The following is a 20,703-nucleotide window of genomic DNA, read 5'->3' as shown; positions in this document are numbered from 1 at the left end:
AAAAAAAAAAAAAAAAAAATTGTTAATCGATACTGGCAAATTGCCTCCTAAAAGAGCGGTACGAGCATATTCTCACCAAATGTGTACCCATTTCCCCCTGCCCCAACAATGTGTGTTGTAAAGCTTTTAAATTTATAATTTCTTGATTACTGATAAGGTTGGTCATTTGTATTTCCTTTCCTGTGAATTCCTTTTTATACTCTTTGCCAGTTTTTTTCCAAGGAAGTGTCTAATTGATTAAGAATTTACTGTATATTCTGGCTTTTAATCCTTTGATATAATTGATGTAATTCTTTGTTGGAGTTAAATTTATCTTTATCTTAATGACTTTGGTCTTAATGCTTTTCTTCCATCATGAAACAACATTTATGACTCCAATAAAAGTAAGTTAGTTCCACTTTGGAAGGTGTGTTTTTTTAAGGGAAATAATTTAAAATAATTAAATTTAAAATAAATGGTATAATTTAAAATAACAAAAAAAGTGGGCAATTTCAATGTATGGTGTATTTTTATAATATTATTGCTGTTTTATAAAATACCAAAATTGTTGTGAGAATTGTTCTTTTAAAACTTTTTATCTAAAAAAAATCAATTAAATAACTTTAAAAGATTCTTAAATTTTTTTTATTTTTTAATTTTGTTTTGCTTGTGGGTTTATTATATTAATGGACCTGACTGCTAAATTAAAAGCTCAGTGATTTTTATCACAGTGACTTTTAAAATTCTTGAGTAAAACAAGCAAAGTAACTATTTTAATGTTTTATCTTTATGATTACTAACTTTAGGTCTTCCTGACATTTGTGACAGCTTTTTGGAGAAATGGTTGAGGGAAGGTCACATTAAACATAAACCTGATCAAATGACCATAAATCAGTATGAACCTGGGCAAGGTGAGTATTTCTTGTTTAAACAGTTTAGTCACATATTTTGAAACTGAGTAGATGATGTAATTCTCTAAGAGCAAATATATTATTATTATTATTATTATTATTATCATTTTCTTTTTTTGAGATGGAGTTTTGCTCTTGTTGCTTATGCTGGAGTGCAGTGGTGCGGTCTCGGCTCACTGCAACCTCTGCCTCCAGGGTTCAAGTGATTCTCTTGCCTCAGCTTCCCAAGTAGCTGGGATTACAGGTGCCCACCAACACGCCCAGCTAATTTTTGTATTTTTGTAGAGATGGGGTTTCACCGTGTAGGCCAGGCTAGTCTCAAACTCCTGACCTCAGGTGATCCACTCACTTCGGTCTCCCAAAGTGCTGGGATTACAGGCGTGAGCCATTGCTCGCAGCCGAGCAAATATATTATTTTTAAGCTCAAATTAAGTCTCAGATTACCTTGCTTATGTTTGTTACTTGTGTTGACTTCAATCCTTGCAAATCTGCACTTTAATCCCTTGAGGAACTTGCATTTCAAAGTGTAAACACACTGACACAAATCAGTTTGTGATTTTTTTTTTGTTTCCCTTTCAACATTTCCTTTAGAGAGGGAAGACAGTGGTCTGAAAAACATAGGAGGCATGTAAAATAAAAAACACAGGAGACGTGTAATGGAAGAAACCAAATAATTTATAGATAGAAGAAGGTTACTTGGTTGGATGATCTTTCTCTTTCTAGTTATTGATTTCTTATACTTGTTAGCAGCATCTTCATCTGATATTTATAGTAATCAAATGATTTTAAGGATTTTATTTTTTACTTTTTTTGGCTTAAACAACAGAAATTTGTTTTCAGTGTAGAGGCTGGAAGTTCAAGATCAAGGTGCCGGTTGATTGGGTTCCTGGTGAGGGCTCCCTTCCTGGCTTGTCATCGGCCACCTTCTCTCAGTGTCCTCACGTGTCCTTTTCTCTGTGTGTGCATGTGCATGGAGAGAGAGCGAGCTTCCACTTGTAAGATTAGGACCCCACCCACACTTAAAACCTCTTTAATTGTAAGAGTTTTATTAACGGCAGGAGTTATGGAGTTTTGTTTTCTTTTCTACATTTATTACAATGAAAACTGATGGCTTTAGATTTGTAGCCAAGTGGATTTGTGACTACTGCACCTCTGAATTAGAGAGACTTGCTGACCCTGTCCCTGGCACAGCAAGACAACTGGAGGTGAAGCAGAGGCCGCTCCTGTAGAGCACAGAGGCTGGGGCCACTCTTAAAGATGCAGAGGCCTATAGGATGCAACGCAAAGGAGCATGTGTTAGCTTCTACAAACCAGCGGGCTCTGAAAATGAGAGGGAAGTGCTGAGCCAAGTGAGCTTGACCCCAGATTAACCAGTCAGCTAGGGCATTTCTTCTTTACCTTTCTTACCTAGCTGTCTTTCCCTTGGCTTGTAAGCTCTTTGAGGACAGGAACTCTCTTACTGGCTTTGTATACCCTCAATGTGTAGCAACATTTCTTTTACTTAAGAGGTGCTCAATTAATGTAAATTGACAGATCAGTGGAGAAGTCCATATCGTAATTATTGATATGCCTAGTCTTTATACCTGATTATTGCTTTTGTTCTGCAAGTACTTGGGAATCCAGTATTTGAGGGTAAAAATGACTTTTGTATTTGTCTTTCACATTTTCCTCTTGAGCTGGAATTGGGTTAAGTGTCCTAGTTAATCAGTGATTCCTGAGCCTTAATTTTAGATCAAACCCCAATGGCACTTTAACTTGAAGTTAAGATATTTTTAGTTTATATTTAATATATTTTAGTCACATTCGCCCTAAATGTTTCCTTTTAACCAAAATTATAGTATCTTCCTGATTACCAAGCAATATTGTCAACATAATATCATAAGGCTATATTTACAGCCATCTTAAATCTATTAAAAGAAAAAATGAAGTGACGTGTTGTCCTGTTTTCCATCTCAGGAATTCCCGCTCACATTGACACACATTCTGCTTTTGAGGATGAGATCGTTTCTCTCAGTTTGGGGTCAGAGGTAAATGGTCATTTTTATTAGCTATCATCATATATCTTACCTTGTACAATGCCCTTTTCAAAGATCATCCACATTCTTAATGGATTAGGATTTAAAAATGAAAAGTAAGAGCACCATTAGCACTTTGGTTTCTTTTGAATGTCCTCATCTTTTAAATGTCCAAAATTTTTTCTGTCACCTCATCAGATGCCAGGAAAACAACTTGAAATTTAATCTTTTACAGGAAACTTTTAGCAGTTAAATAAGATCTAGACTTTCCTTGGTGCAATGGGGCCCATTTTTGACCTACTGGTGCAGCATTGCCATCTAGTGGCAAAAGATAGTACCTTCATGCCATAGAAAAAGGAAACAAATTAAAGTGTATATTCCGAGTTTTGGTGAACTTTTTCCATATATTACCTGATTCAATCCCTTCAAAAACTCTGATCAGTAGAGGGTAATATCTTCATTTTTATAGATGAAGAATAAGAGGTTCATGTTTATTCATTGATTTGTTCCTGAAGCTGCACTTGGCTTGAGCCACTAAAAGAAAATATTACATGTGAAGTAATCCACGCAACCTACAGGCAGATTTTTGGATAGAAATCAGAATTTTAGGTTGGGTGTGGTGGCTCATGCCTGTAATCCCAGCACTTTGGGAGGCTGAGACGAACGAATCACAAGGTCAGGAGATCGAGACCATCGTTGCTAACACGGTGAAACCCCGTCTCTACTAAAAATAAAAAAAAAGTTAGCTGGGCGTGGTGGTGTGCGCCTCTAGTCCCAGCTACTCAGGAGGCTGAGGCAGGCGAATCACTTGAACTTGGGAGGCGGAGGTTGCAGGGAGGCGGAGGTTGCAGTGAGCCGAGACTGCGCCACTGCATTCCAACCTGGGCAACAGAGTGAGACTCTGACTCAAAAAAAAATATGAAAATCAGAGTTTTAAATCTACAAGAGTCCTTAAAACATGAGGTCATCTAATCTAACTAGAGGCTGTATCAAATTCTGATCTTGTTCCTGGAGGCAAAAACTATTCATTTTTGTTTTCCCATATTTGTATAGTTTCCATCATTAGATCTTCAGTGTTTTGGCCTCTTCACCTTTCCCGAGCTTGTGTAGTCATGTTGATACTGTGACTTGACAATTAGTGGTGTTTGATACGACAAACCGTCTTATTAACTATGTGTGTAGATTCTTAATACAGGTGCTTTAAAAAATAATGAGATCGGGGAGGAAAAAGCACTCTTCTCTCGCTGGTTTCTTTTTTGTTTTTACCCCCATCCTTGCTTCTAGCTTTAGGGACCAGTAAAGGACGTCTTCACATTTTCCTTCCAACTGTGTAGCCAACTGAGAAATGAGACAAAAGATAATTGGAGATTAGTGTGTTAACTTTACTACTGAGAAAACTGATGGCAGAACATGACTTTAGATCTGTAGCCAAGTGAACTTGTTAATACTACACCTCTGAATTAAAGAGACATACTGACCTCATCAGTGGCATAGCTGGACAACTGGAGACCTTCCCCATGGAGGCAGAGGCTGTTCCTGTAACAGGACACTATGGAGCTCCTTTAACAGGATATGTGTTAGCTCATATCCTGTGTTAGCTCATAACCAGCTGGCCCTGAAAACGAGAGGGAAGGGCTGAGCCAAGTGAGCTTGGCTTCAGAGTAACCAATAAGCAAAGGCATTCCCTGGAGAGTTGTAAGTGAAGGGGTGGGAAAAAACTAGAAGTGTTTCTACTTTTTATTCCTAGGGAAGTTCCCTCCCTTCCCAGGGAGATGTGACAAATAGGGACTCAATATCACCCCCAATACCCTAGAAGATCATTGCACAGTTTTTAATTAGAAATTGTGGAGAAGGGAAAATTTGCCCTTTAGTTGAACTGAAAATCTGCTGCATTCATTATCTCTATTTGATGTCTCTGGAGGCATATAATTTTCAGCTGCCAATTTGAATGACTTTTGGTTAAAGGCGTCTTTGTAATGGCTGGAAAGTGTGCATAAGTTATGACAGGAACGGTAGATTTTCTTTTAAAAGATAGGGTAAGTGAATCATCGTAATTTTGAAAAAAAAGTTTATTTGTATAATTACTTGAACATATTCTTCTTAAAACTCTTATAATTTTAAGTTTATAATGTTTGTTTCAGCTTGTAATACTATTTGAAACAGTCTACTAAATTGGGGCCTTTATTTCATCTATAAAATGGATTTAATAATATTTCTTTCCTGGCTGAAGGATTGCGATAGAAATAAAATGAGGTAATGTATGTGAAAGTGTTTTTCAAACTCAGAGCAGTTCATGCATGTAAAGGCTCCTTGAGGTGTATCTGCTCTAGGGCTCCTTACTTAAAGCCTTCACTTCTGTAACAGGAGGAAGCTCATGTTCCCATGGCCTAGAAGTAGGATTTCAAGTGGTCGTGAGAGAGATGACTTTTCACTCTTGCAACTTGTGCCGTTCTGTTTTATTTATTGATTGATGCTGTGTAATTACTCGAATTTTCTCCTAGCACCTTGCTCCACACCTACAATCTGAGTACTATACCTTTGGCCCTATTTCTTCATTTTCTCATGTTTGACATCCTCAGTTGTTTTAAGAACTTTCCTGTAATGCCTATCATAGCTTCTATTTCATTGTAATAATTTTGTCAGTGGCATTATTGTTTTGTTTTTTTGTAATGCTTTTTTTGTTTTGTTTGACTTAAATATAACGTCAAAGACTCAGCTAAAGTCATTGACTTTATATTTAATTCTTTACTTTTCTCTCTTTCCCAGGAAATTTCTAAGATCTCTTTCAACTCTTAAATGTTCCAACTCATGATATTCCCATGAGGCATTCTTAACTTTAATATAAGTCTTAAATGCTTTATTACTTAAATGCTTTATTTTTATGACTACTGGAGCATATTCTTAAAATTCTTATAGTATGTCTAAAAATAGTGTACATTTTATATTAAGCAAAAATAGTCTTGATTTTTTTCAAACATATTAATTTTCCCTCTACAACTAAGTTGTGATTTTCTTTAAGGCTTTTGTACCTTTGAAATATGTGTGATATGTGTATAAGTGAGGATTATTTTAGCTGCAAATAATAACAGAAAACCCAAATAAAAATGATTACGCAGCAAAACAAGTTAATATCTCATATAACAAGATGCCTCAAGGAAGGCTGGTTCCAAAAGTTTCAACTTGTTGGCCCAGGTCAGTGATTTCATCAAGGAACCAACCAGTTTCTTTCCATCTCAAATACTAAGTGCTCCCCTAACTAAGGATGAGCTTAGGGAAATAGCCAAGGAGTAGGCTGCATCGGGATATATGACAATAACGTACACCTGTGAAGTCTACTAGGCTTTTGTTTTTAGGTAATCCCTCACTGATAAATTTGTCCTGTCGTAAATTGCAGCCTGCCTTTGCTGGCCAGGCATGTTTTGAGAGATGCCCTTGCTGTAACCTTTTATGAAAATAAACTAGTAATGTTGTTGCGTAGACACTCAGTATCTGACATCCTCAGTTGTTTTAAGAACTTTCCTGTAATGCCTATTGTAGCTTCCATTTCATTGTAATAATTTTGTCAGTGGCATTATTGTTTTGGTTTTTTGTAATGCTTTTTTTGTTTTGTTTGACTTAAATATAACGTCAAAGACTCAGCTAAAGTCATTGACGTCATATTTAATTCTTTTCTCTCTTTCCCAGGAAATTTCTAAGATCTCTTTCAACTCACCAAGTACCATAAGAGTTGGTCAACTGACAATGAAAATAACTACTTAATGTGCATCTCCCTAAAACCAGTACCTAACTTCTATTATAAATAAGAAAGAGAACTTTTGATTAGGACTCACCTGGGAAAATGAAACTAAAATTTATGAAGATGTTTTTAGAGAAAAATTTTATTTAACAATTTTTAAATTATATTACCACTATGTACTAATTTTTTAGAACAAAGAATGAGTCACATGAACTTTAGTTTTGGTATTGTTTTTCTGATAAAATATGATAGCATGATAAAAATTCCTTTATTTGACTTTTATAGCTTGATTATAAAGAGTGCATCATTGTTGTGTTGTTTGCATTATTTTTCTCTTCGTTGTGAAAGTCCTGACTCCCCCAGATTTTCAAATGTTTAATGGATTTGCATGTGATTTAAATGGCTCTCTGACATCCCTTTTATCAACTTTGGGAAGTCCCTCTTTTGTAAGAATTGCAATTTCAATTAGTTTTGTATTTGAATTACACTGGCTAATATTTATATAATCAGTATTCACTGAAAGACTGACCAAAGGGATTACCATAACGGGCAGAGATAGCTGCTGATATTGAAGAGAGAGAGAGAGATTTGGGCAAGTACTAATTTTATGGAAGTCTGTTTATCAGTACATATTTCTTATTATGATGACTTTTGCACCTCGGTGGATGGGGATAGTTGGATAGTTGGGTAGTAAAGACCCCATCTGCTGAATGTTTGCTATAGAGGGCCACATCTTTCAAGTATATTTCCTGCTCTCTTTCCAGGCTCTTGCTTTCAGCAAATACCTATTGAGTCCTGCCTGATCTCCTGTGATAGGGTACTGAGTAAAAATTATTTATGCAGTATCTTGAAATACCTAGCTGAATGGGTTTTTTTAGTCATTGTTTTTTGTTTTGTATTCTCAGTCTGGTCAGTCAGAATGACTCACAGGGTACTTCTGTTCTAAGAGTTTCTTGTTTTAATGGACAAATGTTTCATTATTTTCAGATCTTTAGCACAAACTGGAAAAAACACCCAGACATTTTCTTTATACCACTTAAAACAACAATAGAGTCTGGACCGCAGACATACTGGCTTCATCTCCAACCTCAAATTCAGCCCTCAATATTTGCCTATATAAGCAATGTTTACAGCCTCAGAAGCCAAACAATCTCTTCTTTTAGTTTTTATCTTGATTCCAGGCCCCACACTTTATTCTTATCTGAGAGTCCTTGGAATATTTACATTTCCTGAAGTTCTGGAAAATGGATTGTCTCTGCTGTGTAGCTCCTCACTCCTTTCTCTCATTCTTTATAGCTTATTTGTGAATTTTTTACTCTGTCTCTGTAGTGCCCTTAGCATTAAAAAGAGTGATCTGCCCTCCTGGTGGGTGTATATTTCTCCATCTTTGTGTGTTTGTGTGTGTGTGTGTGGTTTGTATCTAAAGCCATGGTGACTTCTGTATGGCTGTATGTGTATTTTGATGTAGATGTGGAAAAAGAGCGTAACTCTCACATGGGTTCTTTAGTTGCATTATAGTATAATTAAAGCAGCATTGGGCCAATCTTCATTTTTCCTTTTATCCTACAGGTCTCTAACATTCAAAACTTCTGGAGTAGACAAGTAGATCTGCTGGTTTGTGGGCTAGAAATAAATAAATGCTCTACCTTGTTTGATCATGTCATTTTTTATTCATTGAATTCTATTTTTCGCTTTTAAGCACTTTCCTTTGGAACTTATGTTCTGAAGATTCAATTACTTTTGTGTAATTTTCTCATGTTTCAGGACCTCTTGGAAGCCAGCGTTCTCTTTTGCATAAATTGGGCAAATAAGACTCATTGCTGACAGTTCTTATCATACACTCTTTGTCTTTTTCTGTGGAGTAGGAGGAACTCCTTTATTCAAGCCCCTTCAATAAGGATAATGGCGAAGAAATATACCTGTTTCAGCCAACAGGCTGCTAACAAAGTCTGTTTCACGGCATGACATCATAGAATAGAACATGCTGCTGTATTTGGAGACTTTGGAGTACCGATTCTTCCATCTTTTCAGTTAGAATGATGTGCATTTACTTTTTAGCAAGAAACAGCATTATATCACTCCATCTAGATTGTAGAACTAGAATAAAATTTAGAAAAATCAATGGAGTTCAGAAAACTCCAGTAGAAACCCACTTAGGTGATACAGTTGAAACTACCAGTTGGCTGCACTTAAATTAGGGAATAGTAATAATGAAAGAGACATACATACTGCAGACATTTTAACTTAACACATATAAATTCACTCATCAATATTTTGTTGTCGGGCCAAGGTCTTTGCTTCTGTGAGGGGCCACAGTGTGCTTTGTCTTTCCAGTTTTATTTCTTTAAAGTGAAGCAAACGTTTAAAGACATGAAACCATCCGAGTGTGAGGTTTTACATTTGATGTTTTTGTTTCCAATATTTTATAATCCAATTTTCACATTTGTTGGAACATTATATTTATTTTTTGCCTTTATTGAGTCATTCTACAGTATTCAACTTGGCTTCTGTGGAAAAATGCTATCTTTTCTCGCTTAATTTTCATTCATTTATTTAATATTAAATTAAATAAAATAATTATAATGATACGGGTAACAGGCACAGTGATTTGGGAACATACACAATTTGACTTGTTAAGTGTGTAGCTCTACTGGTGAGAATAGAAGCGCATGAACATATTGGAGAGTTGTCTGTCATCAACAAATATTAAGGGCATGGGTACACATTATAGAAGGGATGGAGCATGTTGGTTGGTTAAATGGATGTTGGTTAAAAGAACTTTTACTTATATGACCAGCATTGTCCTGTGCTTTCTAGGGGATGCAGAAACACTTTCAACCTTGATTTTTTTCCCCTCAGATATTAGCCCTGAATATCTTTCTTTTTTTTTTTTTTTTAGTTGAAGTCTCACTCTGTTGTCCAGGCTGGAGTGCAGTGGCGTGATCCTGGCGATCCTGGCTCACTGCAACCTCTGCCTCAGAGTTCAAGCAATTCTCTGCCTCAGGCTTCTGAGCAGCTGGGATTACAGGCGCCTGCCACTGCGCCTGGCTAATTTTTGTGTTTTTAGTAGAGACAGGGTTTCAACATCTTGGCCAGGCTGGTCTTGAACTCCTGACCTTGTGACCCACCTGCCTCGGCTTATATCCAACTTTCTAAAAGGGATTTTAACTTGTCTAAATCAAAGCTCATCATCTTTGTTTTCAGCCATTCACTGCCCACTGTCATTCTCCCATACAGAACAAAATCTTTGCTCTTTCTGGGTTTCCTGCTCTGGTTAATGAGCCCACTGTCATTAGAACATTCAGAACATGGCAAATATTCCTTTTTTTTTTTTTTTTGAGACAGGGTCTTGCTGTGTTGCCCAGGCTGGAGTGCAGTGGTGCACTCATGGCTCACTGCAGCCTCGACCTTCCAGGCCCAAGCGACCCTCCCACCCTAGCCATCCTAGTGGCAGGGACTGCAGGTGCGAGCTATCATGCCCAGCTAATTTTTGTATTTTTTGTAGAGACGAGGTTTCGCCATGTTGCCCAAGCTGGTCTTGAATTCCTGGGCTCAAGCAGTCTGCCCTACCTTGGCCTCCCAAGGTGCTGGGATTACAGGCATGAGCCACTGCACCGGGCTGGTGTCAAATATTCTTGACATGTATTTCTAGGATTATAAATTTTGCTTTTAAGTACTGCTTTATTACATCCCATGTTTTCTGTTAAAAACTGCTTTGTGGAGATGTAATTGATGTACCAAGGGCTGCACATACTTAATAAATGCCCATGAAACTTTCACCACACTCAAGATGATGAACATATCCATCATTCCCACAAGTTTCCTCATGCACTAAGTTTTCCTCAGCACTAAAGAGTTCATTTAACTTTTTTGTGGCCTGTGTTATTGCTCTTGTTACATTTGAGGGTGACTGTTTATTTCTCTAGGTTCTTTTAAGATTTTTTTTCTTTTACCTTTTGTTTTATTTTTATGATCCTGCTTATTCTGCTTATTTTGATGGGCTTGTTTATTCTGCTTGGGAATTACCAGGTTTCTTGAATCTGTAGATTGAGTTTTTCCATCAACTTTGGAAAATGCTTAGTCATTGCCTCTGTAGATTTTGCCCCTGCCCCATTCTTTCTTCATTTACCTTTTTTCCTACATTTTTTATTTTACTTATGCTATCTTCAGTGTTTTCTATCTTTTGTCTCTCCATGCTTTACTCCAAATAGTTTCTTCTGTCACTAATTCTTTATTTTGCTGTGTTGATGTGCTGTTAAGCTCATTCATTGATATCCTAATTTCATTTATGGCATTTTTCTGTTTTAGAATGCCTGGTTTTTCTTTATATCTACAGGGTCTCTTTTTTATCATTTCTGTTCCCTGCTGAAATGTTCAAGCTTAGCATTTATATCTTTAAACATGGTAAGCATCTTTGTTTTATAGCCTATTTCTGATATTTGAGTATTTGAGGTCCCCGTGATTTTTTTCTGTTTCCCCTACTAGGCTGTCTTTTTCCAGAGCAGGTACTGTGTCTTATTCTGATTCAGAATGTCTGATATGAAGGCTGACTTTCTATATTTCTAGAAAGCTCACAGGTGATTGTGTTATATAGCTAGGATTTTATACCATTGAGTTAGAAAATGCTGAAATGCTAAAGCTGTGTAGTATCAACTCCAAGGGCAGTGGGATTTTAGATTTATTCTTTAAGACAAAGAATAAATAGAAATGAATATAGGCCCCCACTGGCAGTTCTAATTATCATTCAATTAAATATTCCAGTGCAATACTAGAAATTGAAGAAGTTAAAGGCTATGTGTATTAGTTTCAGATCCTGGGATGTTTGTACCAGGGCTGAATTAAACACTGGACTAGTTGGGGGACTTGGGTTTTAGCTTATCCCAATTTAACTTTTAATTGACCATGGAGAAAACTGTGGTGCTTTCTGTTTTAAATTACCATTGCCATGATCATTACTGCCAATAGCCAACTATTCTATGCTAGAGACTGTGGCACATGCTATATTAAGTGAACTTTTCCTCATGGGGAGCTATCTAGGGCCTCAGGAATAGATATACCTGTGACTGTTGTTCTTGTTACTCTAGCTGTCTCATTTTGGTTCTTTGTGAATCTGATGGTTTCTTTTGCTTAAGAAGGAAAGCCCAGAGAATAAACAAATAGAATTTAGAAAGTCTTCTGTCCAAATATAAAATATACACCACCCTATTTGTAAAAATACATTATTTGTGAATTCATTCGTTCATTCAAAAATATTTGTTGAATATCATGTACTAGACAGACTCTAACAAGTAAACAAATACACAATTGAAAGTATATTTAAGCTAAAATATTTTGTTACCTTTATAACCTTTTCATATATAAAGTAAAACTTAATTTTATTGAAGTTTGTGAACCCATTTTTGAAAACCCAATTTTCAACACAATTGAAAGTATATTTAAGCTAAAATATTTTGTTACCTTTATAACCTTTTCATATATAAAGTAAAACTTAATTTTATTGAAGTTTGTGAACCCATTTTTGAATGGTGGTGGATTTCACTTCATGGTTCCTGCAAACAAATGAAGCCATGGTGCGATAAGTAAGAACTCAAAGCAAGTGGTCTCGGTGTAAACACATCAACATAAGTGTATTATTTGTTAGGCATTTAAGATAAGCATTTATAATATTGAATATGCAATGATGGTTAAAGTGTCTCCAAATTTAGTATTTTCTTTTTTAGCTTATTTTCCAGTTATGCAACATACATTTTGTTCTCTATTGTGCCATTTGACAGTGTGTCTAGACCATTAGCTAAAAAGATGCCTTTTATTTTTATTTTACATTACACTTGAGTTTAGCTAGACAAAACAGTTCAAAGCCATTTGTTTTTGGGGGTGAAGAGGAAGAGAGGGCAGAATCTATTTGTTCAGCAGCTGAGACCTAGTTTTGGAGGTCAGGGTTGTGTTTGAAAGGTGGAATTTGCTGACTTTTGCTATACAGTAGATTTTTTTGTGGTGTTTTCTTTTTAAATTTTTGCTGGATCTAATTTTGCCTATTTCACATATGCAGTACTGCAGGCACATTTCCAGATGTATACCCTAAATGTGTGCATGGTACCTGATCAACTAGGAAAGCTTCTACACCAGAAGCGTCAAATGATGTTCTGCCTCTCATTTTCTCTCAGTCGCAGTGAGAAATAAGTGCCTTTGGACCACAGTGGTATTTAGCTGCTGCCCATAACACTTCAGCGCCCACTCTTTGGTGCTATAGGGCACCATCCTATGCTAATGTGTGCAGTTTTTCTCCTGTCACGACCAGGTTATTGAGGCTTGTACTTTATGAAATTGCTACTGGCTGCAGGACAAGGGAATAGAACTTGTTTTCTTTTAGTCACTTTCAAATGGGAAGTCCTGTATGTTGATTACAGGATGTGTTGGTGACATTGCCACTTTTCCTTCGAGTTTCATAAGACTTTGTGTGTGGGGGTCGTTTTCCATTTTTGCTTTTTGTTGTTGTTTTGTTTTTTAAACATCCCTTACCAGTAGGAATCAGGGAAGGGAAACAGGTTTGTGGTGGGCCTTGATTTTTTTTTTTTTTTTTTAGGCAGAGTCTCCCTCTGTTGCCCAGGCTGGAGTGCAATGGCGCAATCTTGGCTCACTGCAACTTTCACTTCCTGGGTTCAAGCGATTCTCTTGCCTCAGCCTCCTAAGCAGCTGGGACTACAGGCGCCTGCCACCACGCCCGGCTGTTTTTTGTATTTTTAGTAGAGATGGGGTTTCACGGTGTTGCCCAGGCTTGTCTCAAACTCCTGACCTCAAGTAATCTGCCTGCCTTGGCCTCCCTAAGTGCTGGGATTACAGGCATGAGCCACTGTGCCCAGCCAGTGGGCCTTCATTTTAACCTGTTCTAAAGGAGCAGGCCATATGGCATAGGTAGAAGGTTTAAAGGTCACTAGCAACAGCCATTAGTCTCCAAGGTGTCTCCAGGGCAAAATTACTGTCAATTACTCTGGCCTGGAAATACCGGCAAGCTTTTCTTCCAGTTACTCTTAGCAAAGTGTACTTCTGGGGATATCACCTTTTGTGGAATTTCCTCTTTGCTATTTAAAATAAAAAGCAAACTCTTATTTCATTTGGGTCAAATGAAATTGTTAGCACAACTATAAAATATTTCTGTTTGGTAGACTATGGGAAACAGGTGGACTTTCAGCTATGAAATACTTTCTCTAGTTAAATATAGTAAGTTCTACCCTCTTAGCTTTTATCATTCTCTATGAATCACACATCGTTTTTCACATCATATTGTCGCTTGTCCAGATATTCTTTTGGGATTTCTCTAAAAGGGTTAATGATCTTGGCCTCTTTCTAACCATTAATGATCAGGATTAAATTTGTCTTCTTTCTCAGAAGTATTCCCAGTAGCAATATATTCTTCTTTATCCTACTTAGGCAACATGGAGATCTGTTTATTTCTTCATGTGCTTTTCTGTTATGAATGTTAACTTTTCTTGGTTGATAGATTGATAACTGTGTCTGGCATTTTTGTTCTGTTGTATTTTGGGTGTGTGAAAGTTGCATAAGACGAGAATGTCTAAGGTTTTTGTTTGCTTAGGACTGAACATTATCCTCGGTCATGCCCTGTAAGCTTGCTGGGCACTTGATCTTTATTGACTCTGCCATCTCAGAAAATAGAGAAAATAGGTAAAAACAAAAAGAATAATTGGAAAAGCTCCTGTGGAGCAAAATTTTCGCATGGCAGAATGATTCAGCAGTTTCAGGGGAACTTTATTGATTGAACAGTTTTTTAAAGTCTTTTTATTTTGTGGTCTTTTAACAAGCATTTAGTTAAAGTACAGATACTTTAAATGTGATGATACTGAAAATACTTTATTTTGATGATGGAATGTTGTAAGAAAAATTTAATTTTCATAGGAAGCCTACATTTAATTTTATAAGTAAAATTATATCTAAATTAAAAAATCCTGGCCGGGCGCGGTGGTTCAAGCCTGTAATCTCGGCACTTTGGGAGGCTGAGACTGGCGGATCACGAGGTCAGGAGATCGAGACCATCCTGGCTAACATGGTGAAACCCCGTCTCTACTAAAAAATACAAAAAACTAGCTGGGCGAAGTGGCGGGCGCCTATAGTCCCAGCTACTCGGGAGGCTGAGGCAGGAGAATGGCGTGAACCCGGGAGGCGGAGCTTGCAGTGAGCTGAGATCCGGCCACTGCACTCCAGCCCGGGTGACAGAGCGAGACTCCGTCTCAAAAAAAAAAAAAAAAAAAAACCCTATACTGTCAAATTATATGCCAAAATAAGTTTCAGAGATATAAAGGCTAAAATGTGTTAAAAAAATAACCCAGAAAATCTGTGATAAAATAGGAGAGAATATTTATCTGATCAAGACGGGGGTTTTGTAAGCATATTAGGAAATTGTGTTTTTGTGTTTTGTAGTCATAAAATAGATTGACAACATTAAAAAAATGCAGACCTTCCAAGGCTGGCTATATAAATTGTGGGGCCCAGTTCCAAATGAAAATGTAGACTCCTTGTTCAGAACATAGGAAAATGGACCAGAAAGGCACTAAAATATAAAACTTTTCCTTCTGTGGTCTTTCTCATCTTGTCAAAGTGATTTGTGTTTTCTATTTAGTGCCATCAGTGTAAATAAATCTAAATTTTGCTTTATGGGCATGAATTTTACCATTTTTCTTCATATTGTGTGGCACTAGTTTTAAATGCAAATGTAAGAACATCTAACTCGTGTGGAATCAGCAAATTTTTTTTTTTTTTTGTCTTCAACTTTTATTTTAAGTTCAGGGGTACATGTGCAGTATACGCAGGTTTGTTACATAGGTAAACATGTGCCATGGTGCTTTGCTGCACAGATCATCCCATCACGTAGGTATTAAGCCCAGCATCAATTAACTATTCTTCCTGATGCTCTCCCTTCCTCCACCAACCCCCTCCAACAGGCTCCAGTGTGTGATGTTCCCCTCAATGTGTCCATGTGTTGTGATCATTCAGGTACCGCTTATAAGTGAGAACACGTGGTGTTTGGTTTTCTGTTCCTGTGTTAGTTTGCTGAAGATAATGGCTTCCAACTCCATCTGTGTCCCTGCAAAGGACATGATCTCATTCCTTTTTATGGCTGCATAGTATTCCATGCTGGTGTATATGTGCCACATTTTCTTGTTCTAGTTTATCATTGATGGGCATTTACATTGATTCCATGTCTTTGCTGTTGGGAATCACCAAACTTAAACAATTTGTATTTTGTACTTGTACATTCATTTGTGATCATTTTTACCAGAATAGTGGAAACACTGCACAAAACTAACTCAACAATAGCCATTTTTGTTTCACTTCTTGATTTCAGCACCTTCTGCTAACATTGTCTATCTTCTGTTTGCTGATGAGTAAGGAAGGACTGGAAGGAAATGGAATTATGAATTTTTGAGGAGTCTGGCTCCGGGCTCAAACCCTATGTGATTTTTCAGGCCTCACCATAAGCAATGGCAAAGGCTTTAAAACCTGGTGGCCTCATGGGGGAAAGCTGCCCTCCCCATAGTAGACTTGATGCACAGCCAGTGCATTACAGTCTAAGTGAAGTTGTAATGAAGGGGTCAAACCTCCCTGACTGGTCATGCTCTTATGCCTATTTGCATTCCTAGCCCAGACACCTTCATTCCTCGATCTCTTTATCTGAGGTCTTTGGCTGAGGTCCTCTTCAGGCACCTCTGTCAAGGCCTTTTTGTGGAGGAAGGAGTTGGAAACCTCAACGACATTTTCCTTAGTCTGACTTAGTACTAGCTACTTTTCAATTCCCAGTCCTTCCCCCTCACCCTTCCCTGACCGCTGAGTTTGTAACTCTGCCGGAACCTTTCATTTGGGGCCCCCTCAGCAGTGAGACAATCCCCACATTCACGACGATCCACCTCACCCTCAAGTTATGCAGTGTACAGTGGAGAAAAATGGGGCTGAGGGGAGTTGGTGCTTCCTCAGGTTTTAAACCTTTGTTTATACTATTATATCACAATAAGTGATCAACTTTCATTTTTGGCTTGTTGCATTGATCCACTACTCTGAGCTCTTTCTTTCAGCCTTCAGGTTGTCCTGTCATTCTGGGTTCTTCTACGTTATCATTTTCACTGTTAAGCGGTTGGCTAACACAGGGAAGTAACATCAATAAGAAGGGATATGATGGTGGGGTTCCTTGTGTTAAAAGAAAAACTTTAGACAAGTTAAATTTAATCAAGTTAATTGCACAATGAATGATTCATAAATTGGGCAGCACCCTGAACCAGAATAGATTCAGAGAGACTCCAGTGCTGCCGAGTGGTTGGAGAGAATTTACGGACAGAAAAAGTAAAGTGACATACAGAAGACGGAAGTAAGGTACAGAAACACCTGGATTAGTTACAGCTTGGTGTTTGCCTTATTTGGACATGGTTTGAACAGATGGCCACCTTTATTGTGTGAAACTCAGTGATTGGTAAAAGAGTGGGTAGCAGTCTGTTTAGACATCCAGTTAGATTACAGTTCTATGTATGAAGTATGTGTGAAGAAACATTTAGGCTGAACTTACAAGGAGGCAACTTTAGGCTAAATTTAATTTAACACTTGATTGCTTGTGTTTGTTAGAACACCATTGTCTTCTTTCTACATTTGAATCAAGTTCTGGCGGACCCTCTAGGCTGTCAGTGTACCCAGTCACTCAGTGGTAGACATAAAGTGCTTACTGTGTACTCTGAGTCTCGGTGAACTCTCACACTTTATGTGTTCATGGGACATTGTGGACGTATACCCAAATGGGCCTCAAGGAACTGTGGACAAGCATATTGCATGTATCTCCTTGCTCAAGCCCATGCTCCACTGTTACATCAGACTTCATTTAACACAAGTCCAAAGATAAAGTTAAGAATTTCAATCAGCAAGAAAAAAACAAACAATCCCATTAAGAAATGGGTTAAAGACATGAATAGATAATTCTTAAAAGAAGATATACACCTGGCCAACAAGCATGTGAAAAAATGCTCAACATGGCTAATTATCAGGGAAATGCACATCAAAACCACAATGCAATGTGATGCCACCTTACTCCTGGGAGAATGGCCATAATAAAAAAATAAAAAAAAAAAAGGATGTTAGCAGGGATGTGATAAAAAGGGAACACTTTTACACTATTGGTGAGAATGTAAACTAGTACAACCGCTATGAAAAACAGTGTGGAAATTCTTTGAAGACCTAAAAGTAGATCTGCCAATTGATCCAGCAGTCCCACTCCCGGGTATCTAACCCAGAGGAAAGGAAGTTATTATACAAAAAAGATAATTGCACACACATGTTTATAGCAGCACCATTTGCAATTGCAAAAGTATTGAACCAGCCCAAATGCCCATCAATCAATGAGTGAATAAATAAAATGTGGTATATATAGACGATGGACTATTACTCAGCCATAAAAAGAAACAAAATAATGACATTCACAGCAACCTGGATGGAATTGGAGACCATTATTGTAAGTGAAATAACTCAGAAATGGAAAACCAAACATCGTATGTTCTCACTCATAAGTGGGAGCTAAGCTATGAGGATACAAACGCATAAAAATGATACATTGGACTTTGGGGACTTGGGGGAAAGGGTCGGAGGTGGGTGAGGGATAAAAGACTACACATTGTGTACAATGTACACTGCTCGGGTGAGAGGTGCACTAAAACCTCAGAAATCACCACTAAAGAACTGATCCATGTAACAAAACACCACCTGTTCCCCAAAAACCTATTGGAGAAAAAAAAAAAAAGATGAGGAATGGTCAGTTTGATACAGAAAAAGAAAAACATTTAGCTTATTTGGTTGTATATTTTTCCTCCTTGAAACTTGGCTTGTATATGCCAGGACAGGTGTTTCAAAATTAATTAATATCGTGTTCCTATATCTCTTGTGAGTTCTAATGACTTGTTTAAGCTGAAATTTTCCTATTTGGAAATCATGACTCTGTTGATGGGAGGGAATAAGTTTGAATTTCACAAATACATATGAATTGTGTCTTTGTAAAACATGTTGGATATTGGCCAAAAAGTGTAACTTCTAGGTGGACATAGAGCTTGTCTCTCTTCACTATTGTAGCCTTTGATATCTCCCCCAATGATTAATAAATATTTGTTTAATGAATTAGAGTCTAGTCTTCTAGAATATTTTCCCATCATGACGGTTTTCATCTGGATATCTGGACATGGATTTCCTTTAAGCCACAGATCATTGTCTCTGATAATAAATATGCTCATTATTCTTTCCTAGGTGTGGGCCTTGGCTTCTATTAAGAAAATTGAAACCTTTATAAATTGATTTAAAAAGAGGCCACTGTGGTTTTCCCATTTCCCCCCAACAATTTATTATGAAAAAATTTTTTTTTCTTCTGAGGCGGTGTCTCACTCTGTTGCCCAGGCTGGAGTGCAGTGGCATGAACTCAGCTCACTGCAACCTCCGCCTCCCGGGTTCAAGCAATCTCCCCTGCCTCAGCCTCCTGAATAGCAGGATTACAGGTGCCCACCACTATGCCTGGCTAATTTTTTGCATTTTTAGTAGAGACAGGATTTCTCCATATTGGCCAGGCTGGTCTCAAACTCCTAACCTCAAGTGATCTGCCCACCTTGGCCTCTCAAAGTGCTGGGATTACAGGTGTGAGCCACCACTCCCAGCCAATTATGAATATTTTCATACAGAAAAGTTGAAGAATTGTACAGTAAATACTTACATGTCTACTACCTAGATTCTACAATTAACATTTTAATATACTTGCTTTACCAAATAATCTAACCATCTTCTCATCCTTCTGTCTGTTTATTGGTCTATCTTTTATGTATACATTTTGAGAAAGTTGCAAGTATCAACACATTTCATGTCCAAAAACTTCAGAATTAATCTCCGGTGTTTCGAATGCTTTCAGGGTATGACCGTATGAAATTATATGTAGACATTTGGAACGGATAACTGTTAGGAAATTAAACTCCATCACTTTACTTTATTTTCCATACTTAGATTGGAAGGATAGGTTAGAAAGGAAGAAAACTACTTTAGCTCTGTATACTTTTTAATAGTTTACAGAGAATTTTCATTGTATTATCTCATTTGATCCAATATTACTATTAGTAGTAATAGTAGCTAACATTTATGGAATGCTTACTTTGTATTGGGTACTGTGCAGGTTTACCTTTAAGGAAGGTACTATGCTAAATCCTTTTCATCCCACTTACAGTTGGTTGTCATATCTATTTTTCAAATGGATTGATTTGTTCACTTAAAATAATAGTTTTCAGCCTTGTAGTAAGCTTTTTAATTCATATTTGTCAGCTGTTGCTATTTTTAGACTGAAGTCTTTGGTTTTTGGTGTGTTCCTAGGACACAAGCATTTTCTTGGATATTTTCTCCTTATAGGTTGCTATTCAGAATAATATTTGAGCATAACTTAGGAAAAGTTGCTGAAAATGTTCCTGGTTTTTTTTTTTTTTTGTCTCTATTAATCAACCTCTAATCCCAGTATGTTACATTACTTTAAAGGCGCAAAATCTCATATAATCTAATGGATTATATGAGAGTGTGCATTTAATAGTTATTTCTTCTTGGATTATTAATTATTAATATTCTATGAATAATAAACAATTACTTTTTGTGTATTTATTATACAGTATGCCAGTTATTGTGATTATCTTTATAATTGTCTGTATAATTTATGTAAAATACTGTAAGAGTTGAGAAGCAGAGTGGGGTTAAATGACTTGTCCTGTGTCACGTGACTAATAAATGGAAGAGCCAGGATATGAGTGTTTCAGCTCCAGAGTCCGTGCTCTACTCTGCTGTTTTCCATGGTGTGATCCTGAGACCACCTGCTTCATAATTTCTTGGGGTGATTATTAGATATGTAGATTTCTGAGCCTCACTCCAGACCTGCTGATTCTGAATCTCTGTGGATGAAATACCTTTTCTTCCATTTGTTAGTGTCCTCTTTGATTTCACTGAGCAGTGGTTTGTAGTTCTCCTTGAAGAGGTCCTTTACATCCCTTGTAAGTTGGATTCCTAG

At 37.2% G+C, this 20,703-nt stretch overlaps 1 protein-coding gene across 2 annotated transcripts in view; it reads left to right on the top strand.

Moving 5' to 3' along the window:
* The window catches only part of ALKBH8 (alkB, alkylation repair homolog 8 (E. coli)), a 74,346-nt gene that overhangs the window by 12,873 nt on the left and 40,770 nt on the right, over positions 1-20,703 (top strand). For both annotated transcript variants that reach the window (XM_011926661.1, XM_011926660.1), the window contains exons 6-7: positions 786-890; positions 2,847-2,917. In XM_011926661.1, coding sequence (XP_011782051.1) covers positions 786-890; positions 2,847-2,917 — 176 coding nt within the window. The remainder of the gene's footprint in view (positions 1-785; positions 891-2,846; positions 2,918-20,703) is intronic.

This window comes from Colobus angolensis, unplaced genomic scaffold, assembly GCF_000951035.1.
Source record: "Colobus angolensis palliatus isolate OR3802 unplaced genomic scaffold, Cang.pa_1.0 Scaffold7, whole genome shotgun sequence".
Taxonomy (NCBI): Eukaryota; Metazoa; Chordata; class Mammalia; order Primates; family Cercopithecidae; genus Colobus; species Colobus angolensis.
This window is presented reverse-complemented; position numbering and strand designations above follow the sequence as displayed.